General features: G+C 40.7%; 2 protein-coding genes across 3 annotated transcripts in view; one reads left to right on the top strand and one right to left on the bottom strand.

Moving 5' to 3' along the window:
- LOC109956807 (uncharacterized) lies at window positions 1-12,555 on the bottom strand. Its single transcript, XM_020594159.1, has 11 exons — window positions 12,120-12,555; window positions 11,959-12,037; window positions 11,288-11,659; window positions 4,503-4,616; window positions 4,306-4,420; window positions 4,068-4,177; window positions 3,842-3,978; window positions 1,933-3,722; window positions 1,737-1,850; window positions 1,550-1,613; window positions 1-639 (listed from the first exon to the last, which is right to left on the bottom strand). The coding sequence occupies exons 1-10, from the start codon at window positions 12,200-12,202 to the stop codon at window positions 1,576-1,578; spliced, it is 2,952 nt and encodes a 983-aa protein (XP_020449815.1). The 5' UTR covers window positions 12,203-12,555; the 3' UTR covers window positions 1-639; window positions 1,550-1,575.
- Window positions 10,070-12,597, top strand: part of LOC109956811 (group XIIB secretory phospholipase A2-like protein) — an 8,847-nt gene continuing 6,319 nt past the window's right edge. The window contains exons 1-2 of one of the 2 annotated variants that reach the window (XM_020594172.1): window positions 10,070-10,395; window positions 10,499-10,609. The gene's annotated coding sequence lies outside the window, so the exon portion shown is untranslated. Of the gene's footprint in view, window positions 10,610-12,597 lie in introns of both variants that reach the window. The other variant, XM_020594171.1, reaches the window with a different exon arrangement.

The following is a 12,597-nucleotide window of genomic DNA, read 5'->3' as shown; positions in this document are numbered from 1 at the left end:
TACACTTGACAGTTTATTAGGGCTTTTATGTCAGTTTACAAAAACTAGGTGTACCTAACAAACTAGCAATATATATACCAACACTCCTAACCATTGTTTGATGCATTAACATAATTTGATCAAAATATTTTGACAAAGTTATAAATAAATGAGCAGATCCTAAGTAAAATGGTTGGGGCTCACATTAAAACACTGATTAAATATAAACACAGGTGATACAGACCAACACCTTGACCTTTGAATCAACAAGATCTAATTTCATTACACAGTTTTATCACTGGTGCAAAAAGCACGTTTTAAATCAAGAGTAACACACAAGTAATCCCAAAGTTAATGTCCAAAGTGAAAAACAGTGGTGTTTAAAGTCTTAAAACGGCCCTTTAGTAAGGAGATCGCCATGTTCCCATTAACCCACTTTTCTTCCTCTGAGTTGTGCTTCAGTCTCATTTGGCAATGATGCTGCATCAGCAGTGTCTCTACTCTGAATGGGAAGTTGTGTGTGCCAGTTTCACACCCGAGGTTCGATCACAGCCGGACTGCTCAGGCCCAGCACACCTGTGGTCTTCAGGGAGATTTGAGGAGTGTGAAAAAGGGCTGGTGCTCAGCTGACTGTCTTCTCTGGGGACTGTTGGTGGGAATCTTGGTTCAAGAAAGCAGATTACAAACAAAAACAATAAAACAGAAGAAGGTTGTCAGTGGCCTATTCAGAGGATACAACTCTGACTGTATAACCTCACAGTCTCATGTGGCTAATAGAAATTCTATAAAACAATCCCAAGATCATCCAAAACATGTTTATAAATAAGGCTGGCAGGATTCTCTACTTTTATTTTCAACAAATCCCATAAAAAGACTGAAATGAACAACAAATTCATCTTACCAAATAATGTCTGTACTGTAGTGCCAAACTTTGGTTAAATTTTAAGTTAAATTTTTGAATAAAAACTATTACAAACACACCGAGCCACAGTGTTACACTGAGTGTATTCTCAATGGGGATCAATGCTATCTAGACCCACAAATCTGCTGAAATGCAGACAGCAGCTGTCTATCATAAACTTCTGTGCTACACTGGCTACACCACTAAAGCTACTGCGATAGCTGTCACTTCTTCTGCTGACCTCATGGTCAATCAATGCATAGTAAATATGAGTTAAAAGGTGTGTTGCTGATGTAGTCGGTTATAACCCAAAGTAGTGTCTTAATATAGAAATGGAAAGCTCTTGAAAAAGGTCGTATTGCATTTATCAGCATCCTGCTTCTACAACAAAATAATGATCCAAAGCAGACCTGAAAACCGCTTCAAGAAACACAAGCTGAAGCTTTTGGAACAGCCCTCATTGTCCTCTAACCTGAACATCAGTGAAACCTATGGGTAGATCCTAAAAGTTGTACGTGTGTAAGAATGCCTAATCTCTGAGAGACTCAGTGATGTTCAGGAAGAGTGGGTGAATATTCAGAAATCAAGAACCCACACTGGTTTCAATAAATTCATCATAACCTTCATGCAGGATTTATTCCCCTATTCCTGCGGCAGTAAAATGCCTACCTTGAACTTCCTTTGTCCCTTTTCTGTCATCGCTTAATGCTGCCTTTGTCCTTCTTTTCACATTCTGTAATGCAAGTAAAACGGTTAACAGTTTAGGGCTACTGTTCAGTCTACCAGAGGGACGTTTTATACATGGATAATTATATCTTGCATTTGTTAATTTGACAAGAATGAATAAACCCCACACCTGAAGGGACACTGATCTGAACACTGCCCTGTTGCTCTCCATCCTGTTGGTATGGGCTCAGGCACAGGAAGAGGCTTTTTAGAACTGAATTTGCAGAGGCTGGTACTGCAGATTCTACAATATCAACAAGGCATCAAGAACATATTTTAGCAATACAAAGCGTCATGTCACACTGATATTTGTAAGATGCCCTTACCTTTGTGGGACGAGATGTTGGACAGCTGCTGCTGAGCTGGGGTTGCAGATGAATCTGGACTATTAGAAGCTGAACTGGAAGAATCAGACACAAGGCTGCAGACGGGATTCACCAGTTGCTTTGTAGGTTTATTTACAGGCTTAGATAAGACATCTTTACTTTCATTTTTAGGACTAGGAGAAATTTTAGGAGCTTCTGATCTGTGAGACATTGGTTTGACATCAATGTGGACTCCGAGTGGGAGAGGTGTCTCTGAATTAGAAGCTCTTTGTTTGGAGTCTGATACGTGAGCTGTATTATCAAGTGACTGGTCAGACATTTGAGAAGATGAGGAAGTCCTTGAAAAATCTGAGTGAGATTGCCCACATGTAGGAGAAGCAGCTCTGAGAGGGGCAGCAAAAAGGCTAAGGAAGGACCTGGCAGGGGCCTTGTCAGTTTCAGTGTGTATATCTTTATCTGTGCAATGTGTAGACTGTAGACCAGGACAGGAAGATTGAATCAAGTCTTGAGGGCACCCAGGTGTTGTTACAGAGTCTGGTGTTGACTTCAGGCCATCAGTGAAGGGGCTTGCAAAAAGGCTGTAAAATGGTCTTTTCTGGGTCTTGTTGCGTCTCACTGACAAATCACCACAATGTGTGGCTTTACTGCTGCATTCTGCTGTGGCCTCAGTAGAATAATGTCGTTGTGCACTAGACCCGAGGGCAGACTGTGACTTTTTGGAGTGCTGGTGAATCTCTGTGGATGGATTTTCTGAAAAATGATGACTGACAGAGTCTCCAGATTCAGTGGTCTTAGCAGTGCTGGTGACAGGTTCAACAAAAACAGCAGCTCTATCTTTAAACTCGGATAAACCTGAAGGACAAAGAGGCTTTACCAACACTTGTGAGTCAGACGTCAAGGCAGAGGCATGTGGCTTCAACTGTGTAGGACGTCCCAGAGTACCTGTCAGGCTTTGATGCTTACTGGATCCATAAAGAAGAAGTCTTTCACTTTTGCGATTTACAGACCATGTAAGATCTGCAGGCAGATGCAAAGAAGACATGAAAGGAAGCATGCTTTTGCAGGATGCAGGTTTCTCTGCCACTGTGACAGGAGAATGCAACAATTCGAAGCTGATTTCACATGAAGCTTTCTGAGCAGGTTTCAAGGAAACTGGGATTTCCCCAGCTTGTTTCTGGTGATTCCCAGAGGCCAGAGTATGACCAGGACAGGTCTCTGAAATCAGGCTGGTATGCACTTGGAGGGATGATAGACTTTTGAAAATTTTTTCATTGGGTTTTTTTGCTTCATTTCTGGTACTTACTGGATATAAGACTGTTTCATTTTGGGTTTCTGAGCTTAGCAGAGGTTCAGTGACTTCACAGCCAGCAGTTGGGGTATATAATACAGTCTGTGCAGCTGGAGGGGTAGGTGTTTGACCAAAGGTAGACTTTTCCACTGATTTACAACATCTGAGAACAGCATCAACAGAATAGGGAGCTTCACTTTGGTTTGCAGAGCCTGAACTGCAATCAGAAGAAGTCTTTGCAACAGAGACAGAAGTAGATTCTTGACTTGCAGGAGTTGTATATGAATGGGGGAATGGTTTGAACAGCTGACGTCCAAGAACTGCTTCAACTGAATAACAAACTGGCTCCTCGTGATTACGTTTAGTTGATGGCGGGCTGAGAGCTTGGGCTGCATCTGATGCACTTGGTAGAACAGCTTCATCCATGATATCAGATGGGTCTTTAGTTTGACATAAGGCTTCATGCTCAGTATTTGTTTCTCCACTGTTGTAGAAGTTTGGCCTGAAAAATAAAAATCCTGTGAAATGTCACACCTTGTGTGGATGACATGGATTTCTTTGCAAGAACTGGTGATATATTTACAGCATTACAATGACAGGTGCAAGTTTGTTTGTGCATACCTGACTGGCTGCGTCAGTATATCAGGGGTTCTGCTTGCTTCTATAATTTTGGGCTCGTCTGCAGTCACTGGCTGTCCTGTTGACTCCTGTTCAGCTTTTTTTGCTAGTTCATAGAGGTCTTTTTCCCGTTTTAATGTCTGCAGTGAGAAGTAAACCACACATCAGAATATAAGTGCATATTAAACAGCCAAAGAAAAACTTTGTGACTGGACGTCTACATACACACCTCATCTAACAGTCGGCTAGTAAGCTCATTAAGTGGCTCATGGGAAAACCTGCAATCTGCTCCTTGATAACATTTTCCTTTTCTGTGGAAGAACTTGCAAGGAAAGGACTGTGCAGCTTTGTAAAGGAAATCAAATGTTCAACAGCCTCCAGTTTCTAATTATAAGCAGTGCAACACTCATCAGAACAGTGAGTTTATGACCGGAAGTACACATTACTGCAGATGAACCAAAGGATATTGTGCATGTATGGGCATCTCTCCCCCTTTGTGCAGAGTCCTTGGATGTAAAATTTGCAAACTTCTTTGAAGAGATCATTGTAACCCTGAACATGCTCCATTTGGCAGTCGTCACCCTGCGTACAAGGAAAACATGTCAAACAAAAGGTATTTTTTGACCCTACAAGTAACTAACTTGTCAATTTTGGTGTAACCTGCCTTTATACATCTTCCCCAGAGGAAATGTCGACAAAGCAACCGACCATCCACTAACAAAGCATTCTGGTCCTTGAATTCTTGGGCCATGAACCTTGTGCGGTTCACTTTAATATCCTAGGGATGAAAGATGAGCATAACAATAAGATTCCCATAAAATATTTAAGAATAATACATTTTCAAAGCATTTCAGAGCCCCCTTGACATAATTCTTAGGGGGCATTTTGATCTTTTGTTAGACACAGTTAATTACTTCACACTGCTGTAGATGACTGCCCTTACTCTGGACATACCATAGAAATCTGGATAGTAATGTGTCTGCTCCATCAAATATCTGCAATGACCCCCGCATTCACAAGGAGCAAACAGGACAATGGCTGTAATAGTTATAGAAAACTAGCTTTAATTCACACGTGCTTGTTACTTTCAAGGTACAACATCAACAAGAAGAGACTTTCAGTTCACTTCTAATGTAAAAATGAAACTAAATGTGTTTAATGGACATTACGTACCGTCAAAGGGATTCCAGCCCATGTCTATTATCTGACCCAGTTTTAGAAATGTTCATTTTCTTTACACATGCAAAATGATGAATGCGTATTCTGCACAGCAGCAGGCAGGTGCTAGGGCTGACTGATAAGTCCTATTTTCATTGTCATCTTGATATGAACATGCATAGTAAACACATCACAAAAGACAGCTTGAAACGCAACGAATAAGAAAAATCATTTTATTTACACACTCCGCAGACTGTTTCCCATACACTGACTTATTTGTGGCGTGCCGCCACAATACCAGCAAGGACCGCCACATATAGATTTAAATTAGATTAAATCTTATTTCAACGTAATGCCGTGCATAGTTCATGTATTCGCTTAGGCCCTCCATGCCCTGCTTTCTCTCTCTCTCTCACACACAAACGCATGACAACCATGATGGCAAACCCTCTGTGAACACTTCGTCCCCAAAGTTGTTTGTTTTTAACACAACACTGTCAATCGTGGAGACACAACTCCGGCCATCCGTTTGTGATCTCAAGCTGAAGCGAACTTGGGTTCTGCAGCAGGACAATGATCCAAAGCACACCAGCAAGTCCACTTCTGAATGGCTGAAGAAAAACAAAATGAAGACTTTGGAGTGGCCTAGTCAAAGTCCTGACCTGAATCCAATTGAGATGCTGTGGCATGACCTTAAAAAGGCAGTTCATGCCCGAAAACCCTCCAATGTGGCTGACTTACAACACTTCTGCAAAGATGAGTGGGCCAAAATTCCTCCACAGCGCTGTGGCAGACTCATGGCAAGTTATCGAAAACGCTTGATTGCAGTTGTTGCTGCTAAGGGTGGCCCAACCAGTTATTCGGTTTAGGGGGCAAACACTTATTCACACAGGGCTTTGTAGTTTTGGATTTTGTTTTCCCTTAATAATAAAAACCTTCATTTAAAAACTGCATGATGTGTTTACTTGTGTTATCGTTGACTAATATTTAAATTTGTTTGATGATTTGAAACATTACAGTGTGACAAACATGCAAAAAGATAAGAAATCAGTAAGGGGGCAAATACTTTTTCACACCACTGTATATATATTGTATATATCCATCTGTGTGCATTGTGCTGTTGCATATGAACATGTGCTATATAAATAAATGTGCCTTACCTAATATACTGTAACGTTACTACTAAACAGCCTTTAGTTCTTTCTGATCTTTGACACGGGTATTTACTGAGCAGAAATTGAGTTCATTACTAGTTTACTGTTTACTTGCCCCTTGCATGAGGATATGTACATATACATTGAGAGCTGATGTACCAGAGTCAAATTCCTCGTGTATCCGACACACCTGGCCAATGAAGCAGATTCTGATTCTGATTATTTGTGTGTGTCCCCCCAAAAAGAAAATAAAGTGGGTATTTTTTATTGTGTAACTAAGTAGTTGCTTATTACAGCGCAGACCAGTGTTGTCATTTTAACTCAGAGTTAGCCAGATAAATACTCTTTTCACCTAAATAGGTCGTGATCTTGTTGCAGATCACCTTTTGTTATTTCTCTGGCTTGCTTTTGAGCAGTGAACATGTCAATCAAATCTAATACACAAAACCTCCAGTAGATTGTGAAAATTATAGCAGTTAAACATCTGAATAGTTGCTGTGAACATTTTAGCATGCTGACAGATAAAGTCCTGATAATCATATATTGTTTTATAATGTGCACTAGGCTACTGCATGTCTCTGCTTTTAACAATAATGATTCCATTTTTTGGCAACAGGAAAGAGAACTCAGCACACACAGACAGAGCCATTTGAATTAAGGCAATGGTCAAAAACAGGCAACCAGTCCTGCAATTTAAAGTCAGTCCAAACAAACAGGGCAAGTTCAGAAACAGGAAGCAGGCCTAAAAATGATTACAAAGCACAGACAGAAACTGTAGAGCCGAACCAGTATCAGGGTCTGGAAACAATGGCTGGACAGTAATGGTGTCATTGCAACTCAAACAATCTGGAGGAGAACAGTGGGGAAGAGGTTCTAATAAACTGGGGTAAAATGAGGGAATGAGGGACAGACCTAGTGTGAGGTGGGATAGGGTGACAAGGAAACTCTGAGGGCATCTAGTGAATAGCTTGAAAATGCAACAGTTGCAGAAAGGAGAAGAACTGCAAACAAATATGTTTTGGTGAAAAGTGAAAAGCGCTTCAGTGATAACAAAAACACAGGTAAACATAACTGATAGACACACAGATAAACTAGCACATATGATAGTCTTTTTAAGTTCATCACTCATCCACACGAGTGTGCAGTGGACAAAGCCGACCTGAGTTACATCCCTGGTGTCTCCATCAGAGATTTTGAGGTAGAAGTTGCTGACCTGAAGGCCTCAAACATGTGGGTGAATAAGTTCAAGTCACTGAATGAAGATTTGGAAAGACTTGCACGACAGCAAGCAGAGCTGGCGAGCAAACACAAGTGGACAGAAATGAAAAAACTTCAACCCGCAGACCAGCTGATTGTCCAAACTTGGAACGCGCTTCCTGTCATATACCACACACTGCAGCGTGTGAGTATTGCCGTATTAACCATGTTTGGCTCTACGTATGCATGTGAACAGTCGTTCTCACATCTAAAAAACATCAAGACCAACCTACGATCACGTTTAACAGATGGAAGCCTCAACGCCTGCATAAAGCACGTATCAACCAGACTACAAAGCCATCAGCAAAACCATGCAGCACCAGAAGTCACATTAAGGAAGTAAGAAGTAAGAAGTACTGGTAAGAAGTGTTTTATTTATTATTAGTTGGCTTCAGTATAACAATGTTATTAAAATGAATACATTCAGAGACTTATTATACTCTAAAATAGTTGGTCTTACTTAAAAATGCACGCATTTAGTTATATTCAGTGTTAAAAATTATTATATGGCTCTCACGGAAATACATTTTAAAATATGTGGCTTTCATGGCTCTCTCAGCCAAAAAGGTTATGGACCCCTGGTCTAAAGGCTAGCAGAAGATCATTGGTGACTTTCACCAATGCGGTTTCTGTACTATGATGGACTCTAAAACCTGACTGAAAATCCTCAAACAAATCGTTCTTGTGCAAGTGGTCACATAACTGCTTTGCAACAGCTTTTTCCAGAAATTTAGAAATAAATGGTAGATTGGATATTGGTCTATAATTAGTTAGGACACCTGGGTCAAGAGTAGGCTTTTTGAGTAGAGGTTTAATTACTGCAAGTTTAAAAGCCTGTGGAACATAACCTGTTAATAGAGAGAGGTTAATCAGATCTAGTATGGATGTGTTGATTAGGGGAAAGACGTCTTTGAGCAGCCTGGTCGGGATGGGGTCCAGGAGACATGTTGATGATTTAGATGAAGCAATTGTTGAGGTCAACTCAGAGAGATCTATAGGGGAGAAGTAGTCCAAGTATAAATGAGGTCTTACAGATGTTTCTAAAGCCATTGTAGTAGATGGCACATCTGCAAGAGCTGTGGGAGTGGTCCGACCAATTTTTTCTCTAATAGTTGTGATTTTATTTGTAAAGAAGCTCATGAAGTCATCGCTGCTGAGATCTAAGGGAATGTTAAGCTCAACAGCACCGTGGCTCTTTGTCAGCCTGGCTACAGTACTGAAAAGAAACCTGGGGTTGTTCTTATTCTCCTCAATCAGTGATGAATAAAATGCGGTTCTGGCACTATGAAGGGCTTTCTTATATGTTATTAAACTATCTTTCCAGGCTATGAAAAACTCTTCTGACTTAGTGGAGCGCCACCTCCTTTCCATTTTTCGTGATGCCTGCTTTAGGGAGCGGAGCTGCGAGCTGTACCACGGGGCTAGCCTCCTCTGTTTCACTACCTTCTTTTTCAGAGGGGCAATGGTATCAAGTGTATTACACAGGAAGGCTGCAGTACTATCAACAAGATTATCGACTTGTGTGGGAGTAAAGTTAAGGTGGCCTCCTTCCACTGTGTTGGCAAACGGCACTGAAGTAGATAAAGACGGAATTATTTCCTTAAACTTGGTAACAGCATTGCCAGATAGACATCTGCTGTAGTGGAATTGTTTCCCACATAGAGTATAATCCATTAATGGAAAATCAAAAGTTATTAGAAAATGGTCAGACAGAAGAGGGTTATGGGGAAAAACTATTAAGTGTTCAGTTTCGATGCCATATGTCAGAACAAGATCAAGAGTGTGATTAAAACAGTGAGTGGGTTTATTTACAGTTGGAGAGAAGCCAACTGAGTCTAATAATGAACAGAATGCATTGTTGAGGCTGTCATTGTCGGCATCTACATGAATATTAAAGTCGCCTACTATGATTATTTTATCTGTACTAAGCACTAAATCAGACAGAAAGTCTGAGAATTCACTTAAAAACTCTGAATAAGGAGCAGGTGGACGGTATACAATAACAAACAGAACAGGCTTTTGAGTTTTCCAGTTTGGGTGTGAGAGACTCAGGGTGAGACTTTCAAATGAGTTATAACTATGTTTAGGTCTAGGGTTGATTAATAGGCTTGAGTCAAAGATCGCTGCCACGCCACCACCTCGGCCTGTGTTTCGAGGGATGTGACAGTTACTGTGACCAGGTGGAGTGGATTCATTTAGACTGACATATTCTTCCTGCTGTAACCATGTTTCAGTAAGACACAATAAGTCAATGTGATGTTCACTTATCAAATCATTCACTAACAGAGATTTAGATGAGAGAGATCTGATATTTAATAGTCCACATTTGATTGTCCTATTACTTTCTACTATAAGAGGAGTCATCTTAATTTTAATTAGGTTCTTATGAATAACTCCTCTGGAGTTGATTCTTGATTTATATAATTTAGGTGGGCGGGGGGCAGACACAGTCTCTATGGGGTACTGGGAGCGTAGGGTGGGTAGCAGCTGCAAGGACACAGCAGAGAGGCGTGTAAGACTGCGACCCTGCATCCTGGAATCAACTCTGGGTTGTCATAATTTAGGTTGTAAAACAAACTCGTTCAGATTTCTAGATAAGAGAGCCGCACCACCCAAAGTGGGATGGATGCCATCTCTACTAATCAGACCAGGTTTTTTTGATCTCCAGCAGCTAGCTGGCTTCAGATCTAATCTCCTGCAGTCATTCAAAGAGAGAAGAGAATTTCGTCAGCACACTCGTCTTTTTAAGTTCATCACTCATCCACACGAGTGTGCAGTGGACAAAGTCGACCTGAGTTACATCCCTGGTGTCTCCATCTGATGAATAAGTTCAAGTCACTGAATGAAGATTTGGAAAGACTTGCACGACAGCAAGCAGAGCTGGCGAGCAAACACAAGTGGACAGAAATGAAAAAACTTCAACCCGCAGACCAGCTGATTGTCCAAACTTGGAACGCGCTTCCTGTCATATACCACACACTGCAGCGTGTGAGTATTGCCGTATTAACCATGTTTGGCTCTACGTATGCATGTGAACAGTCGTTCTCACATCTAAAAAACATCAAGACCAACCTACGATCACGTTTAACAGATGGAAGCCTCAACGCCTGCATAAAGCACGTATCAACCAGACTACAAAGCCATCAGCAAAACCATGCAGCACCAGAAGTCACATTAAGGAAGTAAGAAGTAAGAAGTACTGGTAAGAAGTGTTTTATTTATTATTAGTTGGCTTCAGTATAACAATGTTATTAAAATGAATACATTCAGAGACTTATTATACTCTAAAATAGCTGGTCTTACTTAAAAATGCACGCATTTAGTTATATTCAGTGTTAAAAAATATATGGCTCTCACGGAAATACATTTTAAAATATGTGGCTTTCATGGCTCTCTCAGCCAAAAAGGTTATGGACCCCTGGTATATAGCATGGGTGGACTTCTCTGCAAGTGGAAGTGGATAAAGTTAATGCTAGCTCTTTAACTCTGATGCCTCTGATGCTGAATGTTTGACCCTCAGTCCAGGGGAATATTGGAAAAACATTCAGTGAATTGGCTGGGTATTTATGTGCATTTTCTTCAATAGAGGTAGTTTTGAAATATTTTATTTCCTTACTCAGTGGGTATAGGCTATTGTTTGGGTTCTATGTTAGCAGTCTGCCAATTAAAGCAGAAAGATACAGGAACCGTATAGCTAAAATACACACTTAAATAATTATCTCAAGTCTTATTGTCATTGCAATATTGAACAGTGATATTGCACAATTTTCTTCATGTCATGCAGGCCTAGTGTGTACCATGTCAGCATCCCCTCAATCAAACTAACATTTAACAGGCTAACAAGGTCTATCATAACAGGCACAGTCGGTAGTTTGCTCACCTTCTTGCGATCTTTATATTTACCATCTCCACCTTTTCTCACAGTCGGTCTGGTCTGATGACATCCATCTCCATTGGTATGCTTCCATCTGTTTTTCAGGTGATGCTCATTTTTCTGCCCCTCTCTTTTCTTTTTCTGCTGTTGCTTCTTGTTCACATTACAGTTACCTTTGCTTTCATAATTCAGAACTTTGTGATACATGTCACCTTGGCCAGTGTTATTACTGTGGTTAGGTATCACTTCTGTAGTGTAGCCAGCACTGACATGCTCCCTGTCAGTGTTCTGCTTGTGGTAGTCTACGGACCTGAAGTCATCACACAAAAAGGAAGTCGCATTATAAGTCCCCATTGATTGGCCTTGGTAACGTCGCTTCTGAGGTGAAGGAACAAAAACAATTTAGAGATATTAAATCTAATTAAACTGATGTCTATTAAATTTAAGTTTATCATGATACAGTATTCACCAACTACAAGTTCATGTTGTCCTGAGAAACAGCACAAACCTGATTTCACATCTAATGTAACCGTAGCGGTGTAGCCATCAAAATGTTTAACTAAATGTGACATATGAAATAAATCTGCAAGTGCTGCAACAAGGTCATACAGATGAAATATGTAATGTCAACTTTATGGTGTATTAAAATTATCATTACAATTAAAAGTTCAACCCACCTTCTTGCAAGGGCTGGCCTGCTCAGCCTGGGGTTTCCTCTTTTTGGCATTGCCTCTCCTAGCAGTCCCACTCTGGTTCCTATGAAACACGATGAGAGAGAAATGAGTATGCAGGTGAAGACAGCTCAAACACTGCTCAGTAACTACCTGTCATTAGATACCTGTGTGTAAAGACTGGCTGAGCAGAAATCTTCACATCTTCTTCGACAGCAGACAGACTCGTGAACAGGCCTATGAAAGCCATTTTATCTTTGTCGTTATTAGCTAGTTATTTGTTGCCACACGGCACCAACGGAAGTTATTAAATTAAAAAACTTTTTGAGGTCCATCAGCACATAATGGAGATGTTCGCAGTAGGCTAACCGAGGCTACCTCGCGCATATAAATCCCTAAGTTGTTTAAGTCGTCCCGATATTTACTATAGTTACCTGAGTTTTAGTTTAAAGCTGACGCGCCAAAACTTATGTGTTTGGATTATGGTGCAGTCAATTGTGATTCACATGGCTACGTTAGAAACACCATTACACCAGCTTCTGTATTTGACACAAACGTCACACGCTGATTCTACTTCTACTTCTACTTCTCTTGCAGCTGCTGCTGCTGCTGCTGCTTCTACTTCTTTTCTTCGGCGACTTCTTC

The sequence above is a fragment of the Monopterus albus genome, unplaced genomic scaffold, assembly GCF_001952655.1.
Source record: "Monopterus albus unplaced genomic scaffold, M_albus_1.0 scaffold22.1, whole genome shotgun sequence".
In the NCBI taxonomy this organism is placed as follows: Eukaryota; Metazoa; Chordata; class Actinopteri; order Synbranchiformes; family Synbranchidae; genus Monopterus; species Monopterus albus.
Note: the sequence above shows the minus strand (reverse complement) of the source record. Positions and strands in the feature narration are given on the sequence as shown.

Bases quoted from the DNA above. Each gene is read 5' to 3' on its own strand.
- LOC109956807 (XM_020594159.1), bottom strand. From the start codon at position 12,202: ATGGCTTTCATAGGCCTGTTCACGAGTCTGTCTGCTGTCGAAGAAGAT. The intron at 4,421-4,502 runs GCAGGTTACACC...CCTTGTACGCAG, and splicing joins TCTGGGGAAGATGTATAAAG to GGTGACGACTGCCAAATGGA. The intron at 1,614-1,736 runs GTGTGGGGTTTA...CTTGCATTACAG, and splicing joins TCAGATCAGTGTCCCTTCAG to AATGTGAAAAGAAGGACAAA.